Source organism: Gracilinanus agilis, chromosome 3 (assembly GCF_016433145.1).
Source record: "Gracilinanus agilis isolate LMUSP501 chromosome 3, AgileGrace, whole genome shotgun sequence".
Taxonomy (NCBI): domain Eukaryota; kingdom Metazoa; phylum Chordata; class Mammalia; order Didelphimorphia; family Didelphidae; genus Gracilinanus; species Gracilinanus agilis.
This window is the reverse complement of record NC_058132.1, coordinates 204,218,894-204,238,954: the sequence shown is the minus strand read 5'-3', so window position 1 is coordinate 204,238,954 and position 20,061 is coordinate 204,218,894. Positions and strand designations below refer to the sequence as shown.

General features: G+C 42.9%; 1 protein-coding gene across 1 annotated transcript; it reads right to left on the bottom strand.

Annotated features, from left to right (window-relative positions):
• Positions 1–112: 112 nt before the first annotated feature.
• NLRX1 (NLR family member X1) lies at positions 113–19,699 on the bottom strand. Its single transcript, XM_044666384.1, has 10 exons — positions 19,621–19,699; positions 18,460–18,598; positions 15,598–15,667; positions 15,121–15,209; positions 13,279–13,898; positions 11,122–11,943; positions 7,381–7,976; positions 6,382–6,468; positions 1,561–1,812; positions 113–1,088 (listed from the first exon to the last, which is right to left on the bottom strand). The coding sequence occupies exons 2-10, from the start codon at positions 18,527–18,529 to the stop codon at positions 767–769; spliced, it is 2,928 nt and encodes a 975-aa protein (XP_044522319.1). The 5' UTR covers positions 18,530–18,598; positions 19,621–19,699; the 3' UTR covers positions 113–766.
• Between the last annotated feature and the right edge of the window lie 362 nt (positions 19,700–20,061).

The following is a 20,061-nucleotide window of genomic DNA, read 5'->3' as shown; positions in this document are numbered from 1 at the left end:
GCTTTTCTCTTTCTTGAGAATTAATCCCAGGGTATTTCTAGGAGGGCATTGGTTCAACCAGTAATAGATTTTTTTTTTTTTTTGCCAAGAAAGAAGAGACCACAACATTAGGTGGAAGACACACATTTTTGTTTTTAATGGCAGCAAATCAGGGCACCTGTTTCTGGGAGCCACCATGCTTTGCGCATCATTGAGAGCCTGGGGAAAGCAAATAAGAAGGCACCAATGGAAGAAAAAGGCATCTACTGGCTCCCCTTGAATCCACAGCGGACTTGATTTAGCACAGGAAGGAGGAGGGGACTGTGTGGGCATGTAGATGGTCATTGTCTTCACAACTAATCTGAGTGAGCCCTCCAGGAAGAAGGGACTAGCATAGGCCACAACAAGTAGGGATGGTTGAGATGATGTTCAGCTTCATCGCCTAATTCTCAAGGAGAGTGGAAGGGAATGACCTGGCCCTTAAAGAGCTTAGGAAGAGCCCCCTTATGTGTTGCTGACACACCTCCCCAAAAAAATTCGAATAAGCAAATTCCCCCAATGGTCATACAGCAACAGTTTTGTGGCTACGATCTGGACTCTCCAGAGTTTAGGGAGAATAGGGAGGACATGTTATATCAAAGCAGGGCTGTGACTATTCCCTCACCCCAAAGTCTGAAGTGTCCCTCTCAGTTCAGAGAAGGATCTCTCCACCACTATATATGGAGGGCAACAAGGGACAAAGGGGTAGGTACCAAAGAATAGGACAACTCTGTGCCTAATGCCTGCCTCAACTCACCGGGCCACCTAAGCCCTCCAATAGGGATTTGACTTCGCCCTCCACCCGCAGCAGTTGGGCTTTGCGCCAGGGATTAAGGGTGGCACTCCGGCTGTCTTCCAGGTCTCGTAGTAGCATCGTCAGGTGACGCTGGACCCGGCCTCGCTCCCAGCTGTTCAAATTGCGCTGAATTTCACCCAAGATCACAGACCAGTGCTCCGACACAGCTGTGCCTTCAGTCAGTGATGCTGCCACTCGGGCCCCTCCAGCAGTAGCACCTTCTAGCTCTCGTAGCTTCTTCCGGCCCTCTGGGCTCAGCTCATTGAAGTAGAGGCTAGTGTTAAAAGGGGGAAGAGAAGGGTCAACTCACTAGGAGGCACAGTGGGAAAAGCAAAGTAAATAATAAAAGAGAGAGTCAATGAGAGGCAGTGAGGAAGGAAGAAATGACTAAGTGGAAGTTAGAGAGGAGAGCATGGTGGCCAATGATGGATTAAGGGGGAATAAGGATCAACCACAGTGCATAATGTAGACCAGAGCTGGTATGGGAACCAGACAGCCAGGGCCCTAAGAGAAACAATGACGGAAGAAGGAAAGGTTAGGACCAATCACAAAAGGGTCAAGGTTCTATAGGGACCAGAGGAATTTCAATCATAGGTATTTATTAAAAGATGTGAAGACTGAGGGGGGACCTCTACACAGGTAGGTCTCAATGATTGCTGACTAATAAAGTAGGAAGAGTCTTTGACCCTCAAAAGATAGAAGCTGGGCCCAAGGAAAGGAGGAGAAGGGAATGAATGATCACTCACTGTAATAGCTCCAGAGAGGGGTGTTGCCTGGCAGCCCTAGCCAGGCCAAGGGCTGCTGCATCACCTGCTCCATTGTAGGCCACATTCAGCTCCCGAAGCTGTTGGTTTCGTTCCAGATGGGTAGCCAGAAGCTCCAGACCTTCATCCCCAAGCCCAGTGTGCAGCAGAGACAGGTGGGTCAAAGAAGTGTTCCCGCTCAGGCCTTCTACCAATAGGGCTAGACCTGCTGCTGTGAGTGGATTGTTGGAGAGACTGCAGTAGGAGAAGGATGGGGTTATAGGAAATTGATGTTCCAGCTTGCCCCAGAACCCTTGAGGAAGGAAGCCCACATAGCCGACAGCATTTACTGAGAACCAACCCTCAGAGGGAATTGGGTTCAGAGCTAGTAATAAAACATGCCCTCCTCCTCATACAACATTGTCATTCTGGTAAAATCAGTTTAGGAACACAAGCTTTAGAGCTGGAAGGGACCTTTGAGGTCATCTAGTCCAGAGGCTAATTTTTTTTTATAATAAAACTCTGTGGTAGTCTGATGAAGTATATGCACCCTTCTCAAAAAAAAAATGTTTTTAAATGAATAAAGGAAAAGACAAGACTACAAACCACTTATATTGAAGCAACTATCGACATTTTTTTAAACTTTTACTTTCTGTCTTTCTTTTTGTACTTTCTTTTAAAACCCTTACTTTCTGTCTTAGTTGAAAGAAAGAAAGAAAGAAAGAAAGAAAGAAAGAAAGAAAGAAAGAAAGAAAGAAAGAAAGAAAGAAAGAAAGAAAGAAAGAAAGAAAGAAAAGACAGAAAGACAAGGACTACACAAAAAGGGATAAGTGACTTGCCCAGGGTCACAGGTAGGACATGTCTGAGGCTAGGTCCTCCTGACCACAAACCTAAAGCTCTATCCACTGAGCCACCTAGCTACATTCTCCTTTTTAAAACCAATTTTTTTTTTAAAAATCAAGTTCATAGATCCTATGTTAAGAAATTTTTCTCAAATGCAATCATTCAGTTTTGCAGATGAAGAAACTGAGGCTGAGAGGAGACAAAATGATTTGCTTAAGGTCACACAGAGAGTGAATAATAGATGCCAAGATTTGAACCCAGATCATCTGATTCCAAATCCAGTACTCTTTGTATTACACCAGTGGTGTCAAACTCAAACAGAAACCAGGATCATTTAACCCCTACCAAAGGATTCCTGCAGACTGTATATTGACTTAGCTATAAAATACCATGTTATCTGTGTTTTATGGTATATTTTTGTTGATCTTATTCTATATTTCCCAGGTACATTTTAACTTGGTTCAAGTGGCTTTCATTTTTCCTCCCCTAATTTCCGGAGTCCTTAGCTCTGCTGCCTCCCAGCCTGAGACTTCCAAGATAGTGATTCTTTTATTCCTCAAGGGCAGCTTTGCAGAGAAAACCAATGGGAGAAGGCAGAAAACAGTCAAGTACAACTCAAGTATGGTGGAGAAGAGGCAGATGTGGTTAAAATTAGAGGAGAAGCAGGCAGCTAGGAAATGTAAGGTGTTTATAGCAAGTTTCTCTCATAAAGGTGTTTGGCTGAGGGCAAGCTGCATGGTACGGTGGATAGAACGCTGAGTATGGAGTTAGGAAGACCCAAGTTCAAATCTAAACTCAGGGATTTACTAGCTGTTTTGCCCTGGGCAAGTCACTTTTACTTCTGTATGCCTCAATTTCATCATCTGTAAAATGGGGATAATAATAGCAACAACCTCCCAGGGTTGTTGTGAAGACCAAGTGAGATAATACCCATAAAGCACTTAGCACACTGTCTAGAACACAGCTAGCTATTATTATTTTTACTAAGATATATAGGTAAATAACTGATTCAAATTTATAATAAAAGCCATTTCTCAATTGACAAATGGCTAAAGAATGTAAAGTTCTCAGAGGAAGGAATCCAAGCTATCAATAGCCATATGAAAAAATGCTCCAAATCACAAATAATTCTAGATTTAAAGCAGCTCTAAGGTTCCACCTCACACCATAAAGAATAAAAAATTAGTACCTCTTTCTATCTCAGTTTACATCCTGTTACTTGTTTTCTTTTAATGCATAATAATAAAATTGGCACATCATAATGAAATTGACTAAGTTGACAAATATGGAAAATGCCAAATTCTGGATAGGGTATCAGGAAATGGACTTATTAATGTACTGCTTTTTAAAATAAATTTTTATTTAGTTAAATATTTCCTAATTACATATTAATATACTATCGATGGAACTATGGACTGATCCAGGCATTCTGGAAAGTAAATTGGAACCATGCCCCCAAACTTTGCATACCCTTGGACCCTAAAATATCACTAGTAGGCTTCTACCCCCAAAGAGGTTAAAGAAAGAGAAAAAGGAATTCTGGGTACAAAAATAATTACAGCAACCCTTTTTTGTGAAGGTAAAGAATTGAAAATGAGGAAATACTCATTATTTGAGGAATGGATGAAAAAATTATAGCATATGTATGTGATAGAATACTATTGTGCTAGAAGAAATGATGAAAGTTTTCAGAGAAACCTTATATGAACTGATGCACAGTGATGTGAACAGAACCAGGAAAATAATTTTTAGCATAATGATATTATAAAGGAAAATAGCTTGGACAAACTTTGGAATTCTGATCAATGCAATGATCAACCATTATTCCAGAGGACTCATGATGAAACATGGTACCCACTTCTTAACAGAAAAGCAATAGACTCAGGATACATACATATTGAAACGTGTATCTTTAGACATGGCCAATGTGAAATTTTTTTTGGCTTTTCTATGCATATTTGTTACAAAGTAGGGGTTACACTTAACCCCCACTGTTACAAAGGTTTTATTCTTTATTTTTCAGTGGAGAGAAATGGAAGGAAAGAAAGTAAATTTAGCTAATTTTTAAAAATAAAAATTCTTTTAAAAAAGTAGCCATTCAGGGTCTTTTCTTGGCCCCCATCATGGGCTAAGTGTCTTTGTATGAGAGAATGTGAGAATTGAGTGAACCACACTGACTACATCTTTTCACTCAATTCTGGAGCTGGCTCAGTTCCCTTTCTGTTCAATTATGGGTCTAGTCTAATTTCTGTCTTGTCGGAAAACTTTATTGAACTGTTTGAACCTAGCCCTGTGTGACTAGGAAGATGGGCCATATTACCTGTTCCTTAGACAATCTTAACTAAAAACCTAGGTTATGTTGACCAGAAGCCCAGTCAGATCCAAAGACTGATGCAAGGAGTTTTCTCACACTTATACATCTCAAACTACCCATAGGTCTTATCTGAAAACTGGCTCTGTACTGATCAGTTACTGTTTGCTTGTTCCTTTGATTGAATATAGACACTTGGGCAGGGAGTGGGATATCTCTTTTTCTGATTTCAGAGAATGTTCACTCTCCTCCTCCCAACTCAGAAAGCCCCTGATATTTATTCCAATTGGAAATCAGATTATCTAATCTTACATTAACTGTTTTCTCTAAATGCATGAAAACCTATCTCCTCTTGTATTTGAGGTCTAGTGACAAGCTGAGGAAGCCTGGTCCCAATTTGTCATGATGAAAGGTTTCAGAGAAACCTTATATGAACTGATGTACGGTGTTGTGAACAGAACCAAGAAAATAATTTTTAGCATAATGGTATTATAAAGGAAAACAGCTTGGACAAACTTTAGAATTCTGATCAGTGCAATGGCCATGATTGGCCTGCATTGCTTAGTAAATCAATAGGCTTGGTGGGGGTAGCTGGGTGGCTCAGTGGATTGAGAGCCAGATCTAAAGATGGGAGGTCCTAGGTTCAAACCTAGCCTCAGATACTTCCTAGTTGTGTGACCCTGGGCAAGCCACTTAACCTCCACTAGTCCTTACCACTCTTCTGCCTTGGAACCAATAGAATGAATTGACTTTGATAGAAGGTAAGGGCTTTAAAAAAAAAATCAATCAACCAATCAATAGGCTTGGAAACTCAATCCATTTTTTCCTCAGTCATTTCAGTCAATCTACCCACCACATGTATGAACCCTCATGTCTTATTTAACTCCAATTACCACATTAAAATGACACCTTCTCTGATAAGCTCTTCCCCCACTGCCTTCATATAACTAAAGTTACCCAGTCTCAGGAACAAAGTGGACAATTACCTCAATTTATCTTTCCTCAAGGATGATGTGGAGCACATAAATTAGTTTAAGCTATCATTCCTTGATCCTCTCAGCTGAAAATGTTCTTTCCATACTCAAATTTTCCTAGGGCAATAGCCTAGTTATTTCCTCCTTCTCCATCATTCTTCCTACTCTTGTATTTCAGAGTTAGACCTGGAAGGCACCTTGGAGGTCAATTAGCACAATTATCTCATTTTCCAGACATGAAGATTATGACCAGGAAGGTATAATGACTTTATCTAAGGTCAGAAGACCGTGAGTGGAAAAGCTTGAATATGAACCCACGTCTTGTGACTCTAAAACCATCATTCATCCCACATTGCATCCCTAATTATATATATTTATGGATGTGAATGTGACCCCAGGTGGGCTCCTTTTCCCCTCTTGGTCTCAGCTTCCTTATTTTTCAAATAGGGTTAATACTTATACTAGCCACTCAGAAGGTTCTGGGAAAACATGCCACAGACCTTAAAGTGCTCTATAAATGGGTTGTTTTAATCTTTGTACTCAGCAACTAGCACCTAGTAGGAGTTTAATACAAGTCTATTCAATACCGACAGTTTCTCTGTCCAAAAGAATTGTGGGGAGGGGACCAGGAAAAAGGGCCCAGAGAAAACCAGCCTTCCCACATCCTCTTAGTAGCCCTTCCCGAAGTGTGCTCACCGAAGGGTGGTAACTTGGCATTGGTCATGCAGAAGGAGGTCTCGGATGTCCTTACAGGCCTCAGGGCCCAGACTGTTCAACTGTAGGCTAGAGCAGAGAGAGAAAGAGAGAAGAACTAATGAATATGAGGATGAAGGAAGCATCAAGAGTGATAGCATTCTGGGGACAGCTAGGCAGCTCAGTGGTTAGAGAGCCAAGCCTGGAGATGGGAGATCCTTAGTTCAAAACTGGCCTCAGACACTTCCTAGCTGTATGACCCTGGACAAGTTGCTTAACCTCCATTGCCCACCCTTACCACTCTTCTGACTTGGAACCAATCCGTAGTTTTGATTCTAAGACAGAAGGTTAAAAAAAAATTACAGCATTGGGCAACTATCAACAATTTGGAAATAGGTCTTGATCAAAGACACGTGTTAAAACCAATGGAAATGCGCATCGGCTATGGGGGGTGGGGGAGAGGTTGGGGGTTGAAGGGGAAAGTAAGAACATGAATCATGTAACCATGTTAACTTTTCTAAAAAATAAATATTATTAAATGTTAAAAAAAATTATAGCATTGGCTTTCTCCATCACTCCAGTCTTTCAGACTTTCTACCTGACATTTCCTTCCATCCTATTCTCATCTCCTCATCAAGTCAGTCAGACTTCCTCCATTTAGTTTATACTCCTGCATTTCCCCAACATTCCTCTTCAACATCTAAGACTTCCTCCCTTTTTTCCCACCCTCACTCCAAACAATCCCAATCATGTGGGAGGAACCTTAGAGATCATCCAGGCCAATGTCCTTGTTTTATAGATGTGGAAACTGAAATATGGAGGAAAATGACTTGAAAGAGGTCACACAACTATAAAGTTGCCAAGATAGAATTTGAATCTAGTCAATTGTTACCAGATTCCTTTTTCCTCCCTTTACCCCCTATCCTGGATGGTCTCTCCTCTTGTCTAGTCGTTCTCTGCCAGCTGGGTGGCTAATGCCAAGGGCCTGCAGTGGTTTCTCACCCAAGCTTTCGGGCACGCAAGAAGACAGGCATGAGAGTGCGCAGACCAGCTGGGTCCAGTTGGCAGGAGGCCAGGTTGACCTCATCCAGGGTATGTGTACCACTTCCCAGCACTGATGCCACCACAGAGCACTTAAGAGGTGTCATACGCACACTTGCCAAGTTGAGCTGGCGCAGGGAGCTGAGCAACTCAGCTGAGAAATGCTGGTTCTGAAACTCATAGTGAAAGAAAAGGTGATCCATAAGTTCTGAAGGGGGCAGGCCTTGTCGGCCCAACTTCACCAACTTCTTCTTAATGGCCTGGGCATTTTCCAGGGCATCCATGTTCTTGATAGGACAGCCCAGCTGGGCCAGCACTACACGATTTCGGGAGGAAAGCAGTCCCCCCATGAACATGGGGAAGAGTTCAAAAACCTCATCATCAGGTGGTTCATCGGGATGGCGCCGTGGGCCCTCAACCCCCAGGATGCTGGCCCCTAATTGGTCCAGCACATCATCATTGTAATAGTCCTCCTCCCGAAACATCTCTAGGACCATGGCCTGGGCGACTGCTTCCCGACTTTTGCCTGCCCACCGTCCAAATACTCTAGGCACAACCTGAAAAGAGAAGCAAGAAGAATGACCATCATGTCTTATAAAGTCTTCTCCAATAACTCAGGGCCCCTCAACATCTCTCTTCCTTCTCTGAACTCATTATTTTTACTGATTCTATACTCTTATCATAAGCTGCCTTGAGACAGCTTTTTTTTTATGTTGTATAGTCTTATGTTGTTTTTTGTTTTGTTTTATACCCCCAAATACATCTCTGCTCTTTGTATTATGTTGGCGATATGCCATAGCAGGAAGAATATTGCCCTTAGAATCATGAAAAGTTGGCTTCCAGTCTTAGCTCTTCCACTTATTCCCTGTATAACCTTAAGTTAGTCAAGCTCTGAATTGTTTTCCTTATCTGTTTTTAAAAGGGCGGGGGGAGAACTGGGTGGCTCAGTAGATTGAGAGTCAGGCCCAGAGATGGGAGGTCCTGGGTTCAAATGTGGCCTCAGACACTTCCTAGCTGTGTGACCCTGGGCAAGTCACTTAACCCCCATTGCCTATCCCTTACCACTCTTCTGCCTTAGAACCAATACCTGGTATTGATTCTAAGACAGAAGATAAGGGCTTAAAAAAATAAAAAATAAAAAAAGAGGGCAGGACAAGTAGGTGGCACCATGGGTAGAGTATCAGGTCTAGAGTTGGGATGGCCTGAGTTCATATCTGGCCTCGAATAATTCCTAGCTGCGTGTCCCTGGCAAGTCACTTAACCCCAAATGTCTAGTCCTCACCTTTCTGACTTATAGAGATGTCACTAAGCCATTTAAGGGTCATTAAAAAACAAACAAATAAATAAATAAAACAAAAAGAGGGAGCACAGCCTTAATCACAGAAGTTCGGAGTTGGAGGAAATCTGTGGGGTACTCCAAATATCCAAATCATGAAGCTTACCAACGTTATCCTCTAAAAGTGGCCTCAGCTTTTATGCCTCCAGAGATTAGGCATTCACTGTTTACTGAGTGACCCCCAGTGGATAAAGCATTAGAACTGAGGTCAAGAAATCCTGAACTCAAATCCAACTGCAGATACTTATTAATAGTGTGTCTCTGGGCAAGCCACTTAACCTTGGTCTGCCTCAGTTACTTCATCTGTAAAAGAGGTATAATGATAGCACCTACTTACAGAATTGCTGTGAGAATAGATAATAATTAGAACGTGCTTTGCAAACCTTAAAGTGCTATATAATGCTAGCCATCATTATTTATTTATTATTATTGTCATTTTGTTATTGGTGTTCTTACAGAGGCAGAACTCATTCTATATTTTAACAGCTGTAATTATCTCAAAGTTTGTTTCTGTTTTGTTTGTTTTTTTATGGCTGCTAATAGCTTCTTCTTTACTCCATCTACCCACTGCTCACAGCTATGCCCTCTGGGGCCAGACAGAACAAATCTAATACCTCTTGCATAGAAGAGTCTTTAAATACTCATTTCCCCTTAGTCTTTTCTTCCCCATGGTTGCTTTTGGACACAGACTAACTTGAAGACCAGGCAGAGAAACACGGCTTTGTGTCAATGGGGAGCCATTGAGGATTTTTCTCTCATTCAAGGGAGTGACCTTATCAAGGAAGGGAATGACATGATAAAGGGTGTATTTAAGGAAGATTAGTCATATAACATTCTATTTATACTTCTCTCATGGAACTATGAAATATTCTCTCTCTAAGACTTGATTGTAAGTGTTAGAACAGAAAACACATCTTATCTGTACTCTACATCTGATAGCGTCCCAAAAATTGCTCTACACACAGAAAATGGTTAACAAATGTTCTATGAGGGGCAGCTAGATAACACAGTGGATTGAAAGCCAGGCCTGGAGTCAGAAGGACCTGGGTTCAAAACTTGCCTTAGGTACTTCCTAGCTGTATGACCCTGAGCAAGTCACTTGATCTTGATTGTCTAGAATGGATACTAAGACAGAAGGCAAGAGTATAAAGAAACAACTAGTGTTCTATGAATTAGAAATCTCTATCCCCAACTAAGTCATAAGTGCCTCCAAGGAAGAAAACATATCTTATACTTTATATCCTCCACAATGATTTTTAGAAAACAAGGTGCTGTTGGAAAACAGCCCATCCTAAAGACTACCCTTAGTCCCTCTTGCTATCATCATAGTACAATTTTTTTTTTCTCCTAGTTGAAGCTAGGTGATGCAATAGAGTTCCAGGCCTGAAGTCAAGAAGCTTCATCTTCCTGAGTTCAAATCTGACCACAGACACTTACTAGTTATGTGACCCTGGGCAAATCACTTCACCTTCTGTGCCTCCATTTCCTCATCTATCAAATGAGCTGAAGAAATAAATGGCAAACCATTCTAGTATCTTTGCCAAGAAAACCCCAAATGGGGTCATGAAGAGGCAGACACAACTGAAAAATGACTGAACAAGATGAAGAATTGCTAGATTCTCTCAAATTTCACATAAATCACATTTATAGAAATTATGGAAGTCCTCACCCTTTACCTTCTCTTTCCTAAACTGAATCATTCCAAAACCTCACCTGCCTCACTCTCCAATCCTCTTTCCCCAGCTATATTGTTCCTTTCTGCCTTCTTTCCATATGTTCATGGTCCCTTTGAAGCTAAGATCCTACTCAGAACTGACCATTGTATTATTTATAGCTAGCCAGGCATTCAGTCCAACTCCCTCATTTTACTGATAAGGAAACTGAGGCTTCTGTAGCAAAGTCTAGAGTCACTATAGCTAATAAGCATGAGAGCTAGAATTTGAATCAAAATCCTCTGTTTCCATATCGGATATTCTTCCCACCTGCTCCAAAGTTACTTCCAAATAGCTATTAACTACTTTAAACAAAATAAATTATGGGAGTGAAAGAGTTTTCACTCCTGGAAGGAGAGGGTGGACAGGGAACTAGACCTTTTAGAGTATAATTATGAGAAAAGAGGGTGTTTTACAACATTTGGAAATAAACTGAGTTCAGACTGAATTATTCTTTTTTTCTAGTGATAGATCCAACTATAATAAAATCTTCTATGGGTTCTTCCCTCCCTTACATTCCTCCCTTTCCTCCCCAACCTATCCAGGAAATCGACACTGGCTGCCTACAATACAGTTTCCCAAAAGGATAGGACGTAAGGATGGGGTCCTGATATGGAGAAGAGGGATGATGGGGTGGAAGAACAGAATTATTACCTTGAGTAAATTGAAAAGCAGAGGCAGCACCCGAAGGGGGAGCAGCTTGGCCACAACACTCAGCACTAGGCTAACATCCTCACCCACTCGGCCCACCAGCTCCGCCGCCTCCTTGCCCACTCGCTGCCAGGCGGTCTTGCGTTCACCTAGCACAATATATAGGGCAGCTAGGTACTCTTGCATGGCAGGCACCGTGAACACAAAAGTGCCATGCTTCCCTGACTCCACACAAGGTGCCAAGAAAAATCGCAGAGCATCTCGGCGGAAGACATGCAGTAACTGAAACTCTTCTTCTGTTTTCACCCCAGACTCTAGACATTCCCGGACATCCTTCTCAGAGAAGTAGGTTTTCCGAGATGCCACACCCTCATAGGCCAATTTACCCATGGTGCGGGCAGCGTAGGCCATCAGCGATGTCCGAGAGGGGTCAGCGCTATCCAGTATCTCCCCACTAAAGTTGAGTCTCAGGAAGCTGGTGTAGATGCCTGTCAGGGTCTGCCCAGCAGGTGTGGGTGCATGGAGGAAGTATAAGGTGGCACACACCAGCCAGCAATAAGAGGGCAAGAAGCAGGCAGCAGCGATCTGATGGTGCCCCTCCAGATTTCGGGAAAGCATTTCTATCAGGTTGTCCCGCTGAGCTGGGGTGACGTAAGTGCCCACTCCATTTGCGTTGTGTCTACAGTCAGGCTGGTTAAAGCGGAGCTGAAAGTACAGTTTCTGCAGGTTGGTGTCAGAGAAGCCACAGATCTCCCCATAGCGACCCACATACTTGCTGGGGATTCGGCCAACGGCAGAGGCCCGGGTAGTCACCAGAATGCTGGCCTAAATAGAGGGATGACAATGGAACTTAGTTATTAGGCTTATTTACCTTCTCCTTCCATTTCCTAAGAAGTCAGAAGTTCCTTCTCTTTTATGACAGAATCATGATATAGATTCAGACCTTAAAGCTTATCTATTCCAAATGCCTCTTTTAAAGATGATGAATGAAACTACAGTCCAAAGAGGAGGGATTTGCCTAAAATCACAACATAACAAAATATAATGAGTCACAAAACAGTATTATAAAAGAAAATAAACATTTTGGGATCGAAACTCTACACCTCTTATTTTGTTAGGTTTATAGAAAACCTGATGTTGCTATAAAGCTCTATGCGTAAAGTAGATATTGGTACTCTGAGGGAACTAAGGGAATGTGCATTCCCATGAGAAAGAATGCTGTTTCTAGGCAGAAATAATGAAAAACACTCACTTAACTTGTGGTCCTTGTCCCCAGAATGTTTCGATCATAATTTGGTCACTTTGCCCCTCCCTCTACCCAACCATTGGACTATCTTCGGTTTGTCATTTCAACTCTGTACCCCATTCAGTCCACTTGTAATTAGTCAGCTCCACTCCTCTCAGTACCTACACATGGCTGTATACATGGTATGCTCCCGTTTTTCCCTTGTGCATGACAACAAATTTCTTAGTTAAATCAGGAAAAATGCAGAGCACTGTGTCAATTCTTTAACACATTTATAATCAAAAGGTGAAACAAAAAATACATTTCTGGATGTGGTCAAAGTAGGGATTTCTTTTGCTTGATTATATATATTTGTTACAAGGGGTTTTTTTCCCCTTTCAGTGGGAGAAAAAGAGGGTAGGGGAAGAGAGGAGAAAAAGAAATTTAATGCTTGTTTCATTTGTTTGCTTGTTTTTCAGAAACTCTTATCTTTTAGTCTTAGAATCAATACTAAGTATCAGTTCCAAGGCAGAAGAGGAGTAAGGGCTAGGCAAAGGGGGTTAAGTGACTTCCCCAACGTCACCCTACTAGGAAGTATCTAAAGCCACATTGGAACCAAGGACCTCCTGACTCCAGGCCTGCCTCTATATCTACAGAGCCACCTAGCTATCCCTAAATAAATGCTTGTTAATTGAAAAAGAAAAAAAATTAATCTGTATTTATAGTCATTCTTCACTCAGAAAAGTGAAATGGATATGTCCAGTAGATAGTAGGATAAGAGAAGAGAGAGAAAATCACAGAAAATGTGAGGGTTAGGATAAGAGAGGCAAAAGCCAGAGAAACCAGAACGACTAAAGGTAAAGGACAGTGATGAAATAAGATATGGACACCAAGTGGTGCAGCACCTGAAGGATGGGGCGTTGGTGACCACCTACCTCAGGCAACATGAACTTGCGCAGCAGATTAACAATGATAGTGGTAGGCGCCGCAGACACTTGCGGATCACCGTGCAGCCCCGTACTCTCCATCCGGAAGTCTAGGTTGAGCCTCTCCATCCCATGGAGCACAAACAGTAGCCGGGGTCCAGCATTGTCCAGAAGGGGTAGCACTTCTTTCAGGTGTGGGTACCGGCGGGTCACCATTTGGTACAGGGAGATGGGTGTAGGTCCTGGGGCAGACAGGTCCTCACAGGAGAAGGGAATGACCAACTCAAAGCTGGGCAGCCTCCCGTGACACCAGTCCAGCACCATTTTTCTAACCAGGGTGCTCTTGCCTGTACCCACTGTTCCATACAACACCACTGTCTGTACGTGTCGACCACATGCATCAGGGTCAAAGAGCTGGGGCAGAGCCAGTGTTCGGAGCTCCTTAGGAGGGAGTGGATGTTCCAGGGTAGGTTCAGCAGGTGGGCGCAGCAGCTCATCAGGGGTGCTTTCACGGATTACAGGATCCACATGGGCCGTGTCCAGAGAAAATGTTGGTCCAAACTGGCGTTCTTCCCGTGGCAACCGAATGAACCATTCGGCTAGACTTCGGCGGTACCGATGGACTGATTCTGGTGAGGAGATAGGAGAAAGAAAGTCATGGAAATAAGGGAGAAAAAGGCTGAAGGGGACCTGGAGAGAAGGTGCCAAGGGGAAGTTAGGAGAGATACTAGTACAACTTAGGAATTAGGATGGCCAGGTGGGAGACTCAAGCAAGCTAAAAGAGGAGTCAGGGTGGATCAGGAAGGATCCATGGGGTCATGATAGGTGTTAGAGGGTAAGAGAAAACTGGTGAGGTTAAAGGAACTATAGGATCAGTCAAGGAAGAGACATCTGGGATGCAGAGTAGGGAATCAGGCAGGTATCTAAGACATCCTGGATCTAGCATAATAGCATGCTAGACAGTTTAAAATTTGTTTTTTGTTTTTTTAATCTTTACCTTCCAAGAAATGATACTAAATATCATTTTCAAGGCAGAACAGCAAGGGCTAAGCAATTGGGGTTAAGTGACTTGCCCAGAGTAACACAGCTAGGAGGTGTCTCAGTCCAGATTTGAACCAAAGTCCTCCTGACTCCAGGCCTGGCTCTCTATCCACTGAACTACTTAGCAAACCTGATATTTGTTTTGTAAGACTGTGGCTGATGTAGAAACTCTGTCCACCAGTGATGACTGGCAACTTATCAGTAATTCACAGACTTGGAGAATTTCCTGGATCATTGAGAGCTCAAGTGACTTGTCTATGGTCAAAAGCTAATATAAGTCAGAGGCAGTTTTGAACCCAAATCTTCAGAACTCCAAGTCTAGGTCCCTATCCACTACACCAAGCTGCCTCTGACAAGGACAGTTAATGCTAAACAAAAATGGACTAACATGAAGGCCAAGTAGAGTGATATGGACTGGTCAGTGGGGAGCCATTGAGAGATTTTGGTATGGGAGAGAAATAATGAAGGATATTTTTAAGGCTGATTAGTCAGTCACATGGACTTTGTTTATACTACTTTCATGGCACATATCAAATTTAGCTTTATATTATTTGTATTATTCTTATTTGTTTACATATTACTCACTCTTCTCTCTTTGAGAGAAGGGAATATGTTTTATGCCCCATTGTACCCCACAGAGACCATTATGAATAGTCACTATTGGATGGGGGGAAAGGTGAGTGGATGGGTGGATGGGTGGATGGATGGATGGATGGATGGATGGATGGATGGATGGATGATTGAATGTTAACATTACCAGACAACCCAACCAAGAAGGTCCCTTGAAAACCTACCTTACTAATCACTTACCCATAGCTGGGATGCTTCGGAACAGCTGCCCATGCCTCCCTGGGGGAGATGAACCACCCACAGAACTTCCTTGGTTTCGGATAAAAGCCCTAAGAACAGGGAAAGGATGAGACAAGGTCTGAATAGTGAGGTCCTTCATCTCCAACTAAAGAAAAAAATGACTGTAGAATGTGTAGGAGAGAGAAAATGGAAGATGAGGAGTTGGTAGTGCAGAGACACAGAGAGAGATAAATAGGGAGCAAAAGAAAAAAGTGTGACTGGGAGATAGAATAAGGGACAAGAACAGAGAACCAAAAGGATGGAATTTGAAGGGAACCAGAAGAAAGGGAATTTGAAAATGCTAAAGGAACAAGAACCCAGGGTATAGGGAGCCAAAGAAAAGATTACTTGTCATTGGAACTACAGGCCTGAAAGTGGGGGCAGGAGGAGTCAAGGCATTGAGAGAAATGTGGGAATATCCTTATCCTGAGAACTAACCTGAAGGGGAAATCAGAACACCGGGCTTCGAGGGGCTGACTCCAGTGGAGTAGGAATTGGCCATGATTACCTGCAAAGAATAAAAGAAGAAAACACTATTACATTCTATCCTTATGCAATCCCTAGGTCCCATCCTAATCCTAATATACCCAAAAACATCCCTCAATGACCAAAATAAATGGAGCCTCAGACAGGAAACCTTAGGTCCCAGAATCATAGAATCACTCTGTTCTTTGGTCTATCCTCCACACCACTGCCAGATTGATATCCCTAAAACATCCTCTTGAATGGGTTCAGAGGAAACTGGAAAGACTTGTATAAACCAATATAAAAGGAAGTGAGAATAACAAGGAGAACAATTTATATTAATTAAAACATTGCAAAGTACAACTTTGGAAGGCTTGATAACTTTGACCAATACAATGGCCTATCTCAGCACCAGATCATAGGATGAAGCATGCTTCTCATCTCATGGCAGATGGCTGATGACTAGAGGTTCAGAAGGAGACATATATTTCAGGCAAAACCAATACAACATAAGTTTGTTTTGTTATACTATTTTTATTTGTTACAAGGGAGAGCTTTTATTAGAGAAGGGAACAGTGTTTTAGGGGAGAGTAACAGTGACACAAAAAAAAAAAAGAGAAAAAATCATTAATTAAAGAAAAATACACAGAGCAGAGGAGGAGGAGAAGGAAGTTCAAAAGAAGACAAATAAGATGGGCAATGAATGTTGGTTCTACCATGTTAAAGCTAATGTTTAATTTTTTAAGACCAAGCAATATATACATGGTAAATTCATAGTTGCACATGCAACTTTCTTTCTTTGTCTTTGCTCATACATGGAAATATTCATGTTTGTTGGTAATTGTCAAGTTCAAAATAAGTGTGTGTGTTAAAAGATTCCTTCTCTTTAAGGTAAAATTAAGGAGCAGCTAGGTAGCACAGTAGATACTTTCTAGCTGTGTGATCCTGAGTAAGTCACTTGACACTGATTGCCTAGCCCTTGCCATTCTTCTGTCTTAGCACTGAGACTAAGACAGATAGTGAGGCTTTAAAAAAAAATTTAAATACTCCTCCTATTGGGCCTTCATAATTTGGATCTATTCTACCTTTTCGAGCTCTTCTTTTTTATTTTTTATTTTTTAATTTTTATTTAGAATATTTTTCCATGGTTACATGATTCATGATCCCCTCTTCCCTCACTTTCTCCTTCCCCCTCCCAAAGCCAACAAGCAACTCCACTGGGTTATACATGTATCATTATTCAAAACCTATTTCCGTGTTATTCATATTTGCAATAGAGTAATCTTTTAACATCAACACTCTAATCACATCCCTATCACACTACAAGGTTGATCATATGTTTTTTTCTGTGTTTCTGCTCTCTCAGTTCTTTCTCTAGATGTGGATAGCCTTCTTTCTCATAGGTCCCTCAGAAATGTCCTGGGTCATTGCATTGCTGTTAGTAGAAAAGTCCATTATATTCGATTGTGCCACAGTGTATCAGTCTCTGTGTACAATGTTCTCCTGGTTCTGCTTCTTTAACTCTGCATCAATTCCTGGAGGTTGACCACTTCTTTTTTTTTAAACTCTCACCATCTGTCTCAAAACCGATACTAAGTTTTGGTTCCAAGGCAGAACAGTGGTAAGGACTAGGCAATTAGGGTTAAGTGGCTTACCCAAGGTCACACAGCTAGAAAGTCTATGAGAACAAATTTGAACCCAGGACCTCCCATCTCCAGGCCTAGCTTTCTATCCACTGAGCCACCTCTTTGCCTCTTACTACTCTTCTTCATTCACTCTATGTTCCAGCAAAACTAGCCCCCTCCCTTGGGGGCAGCTGGGTAGCTCAGTGGGGTGAGAGTCAGGCCTAGAGACAGGAGGTCCTGGGTTCAAACCTGGCCTCAGCCACTTCCCAGCTGTGTGACCCTGGGCAAGTCACTTGACCCCCATTGCCCACCCTTACCAATCTTCCACCTATGAGACAATACACCGAAGTACAAGGGTTTAAAAAAAAATAAAATTAAAAAAAAAAAAAAAACTAGCCCCCTCCCTCTATGCCTTTGCCTAGGTTGTCTGCCATGGTATACACTACCTCCTCACTACAGTTTGATAGACTCCTCAGCTTCCTTTAAAACTCAACTCAAGGGAGCAGCTGGGTGGTTCAGTGGATTAAGAGACAGGCCCAGAGATGGGAGGTCCTGGGTTCAAATCTTGCCTCAGACACTTCCTAGCAGTATGACCCTGGGCAAGTCACTTGACCTCCATTGCCTAGCCCTTACCATTCTTCTGCCATGGAACCAATACACAGAATTGATTCTAAGACAGAAGGTAAGAATTAAAAAAAAAAAAAAAAAAGCTCAACTCAAATGCCATCTCTTATTGAAAGTCCATCAGGATCCTCCTAGCTGCTAGTGGTTTCCCCCACCGAAATAATTTTGTATGTACATTATACTTATTTTGCATATACTTATCTGTGCACCTGTTATTTCCCAAAAATAGAATATCTTTGGGGACTGTTTCATCTTGGTCTTTATATCCCCAACTGCCTAGCCTAGTGACTCAAACACTGCAGGCTTATTGAATTAAATGGCATTGAATCAAGATGAAGGTCAGAATAGGAAAAGATTACAGAGATCCCATGGTCTAATTTCCTCTCTGATGAGGAAACTCAGGGTCAGAGAGGTTAAATGACTTATCCAAAATTACTCAGCTTATCAGTGACGAAGTCAGGATGTGATAACCTTGGGACCAGACCTCTGTTCTTTTGGGGGGACAGTCTCCAGATCCTACAGAAGGGATGGGACAGGCACAAATAACTCCCAAACCAAAGAAGAAGACCCCCAATTTTCTGCTCACCTGCTAGCCAAAATGGACCCCTCAAATTTCTGCCCCAAGAGGTCCAGGGCAAGTGACTTCGCCACTGCATGGTGGAGTGGGGTTAATCAGAGCCAAAGAGACTCAGCCTGGCATCCCATTCTGCTCCAGCTTTTCAGACCTGTAAGGACAGCATCTCTGAGTGGTGGATTCCCTCCAAATCCACTAACCTCTGTGTCCCAGCCTCTAAGGAACCACTGCCCCCATTTCCCTCTAGATAGGACTCTACTCTCTGTCTTAAATCAGGGATCTTTCTCAGAAAGCTCTGAGCCCCAACTTCTTACTAGTCAAATGGACTAGAGGAGGCATCAGCCTGAGAATGTTTAGAGTAGGAACCTAGAAGGACCTTGGAGTCAAAGAAAAATTATTCCAAGAATCAAAAGAAGAATAAGAAGGTTGCAGAAGGGAGCCAGAATGCGGACCCCCATTCTTCTTCTGTTCATCATAGTTCTTAAAAAAAAAAAAGTGGAATGGATGAGCTCCTATCCCTCTCTTCTTAATCATACTCCTAAAAAAAGTAGGACAGGATGATGGCATGGGGTAAAATACAAGGGTGGTATCCCAGTAGCTACTGTACATTGTGCTCAGGGACCTGCTGTCTCCCTACTTGGGCCCCAAATTGCCCTCCCCAGTGAGTTCTCCAGCTTCTAAAAATAAAGGGGAAAACCTCCCACCATGCTCTGCCTTCAAACAGGTTCCAAAGGTCCCTGCCTTTCTTACATGGAAAAATGGCAATGTTATATACCCAGCCTCTTTCATGGCTTGTCCTTGCCCCCAAGCCTCAAGCCTGGCACTTCCCTAATCGTGCCCCCACTTCTTGACTCCCTAGGGCAGAACCATATTCCTGGGGGACATCAGGGAAAGAAGGTAAAAACACAGGGAAGCAAGCCTGGCACTGCCCCCAATCGTGCCCCCATTTCTTGACTCCTTAGGACAGGACCATGTGCCTAGGGGATATGGAGGAAGAAGAGAAAAGCACAAGGAAACAAGCTTAGCACTGCCCCAAATAGTGCCCCCATTTCTTGACTCGTCAGAACAGGACCGTGTACCTATGGGACATCAGGAAAAGAAGGGGAAAGCACAGGGAAGCGGGGGTTCAGGAGGGGAATGATAAGGGATGTGGAAAGAGAATAAAGGCTTTACCAACTGCTGCCCAGCCCCGGGGAGCAGCCCCTAGCTGGGGGATAGCTAAGCCCCAGTCCCAGCCCAGTGCCGCCAGCTCCTGGGATCAGAGCTCCCAGAGTCCCCTGCTCCTCAAAGACTTCCTGGCCAGCGCCCTCCCCTCTCCGCCTCCACTACCAAGATAGGCTGTTGGGCGTCCAACCCTGCCCAGCCATCGTTCCTCCCCTAACTGTAGGCAAAAACCAGAGGAAAGCAGAAGTTGTTGCTCCACCCCACCAAGCCTTTGCCCAATTAAGCAATGAGTAAAGAGAAGAGAAGGGTGGATAGCCTTGGTGGGAGGGCATCTGCTATCTCTAAAACTCCTGCGAGAGGCAACACTACCCACCCTTGTCCCCAAGTCAGTCCTTCCCTGGGAGCTGAGTAAGCTAACCACTCTCCCTCATCAATTTGAACCTGCCCCTA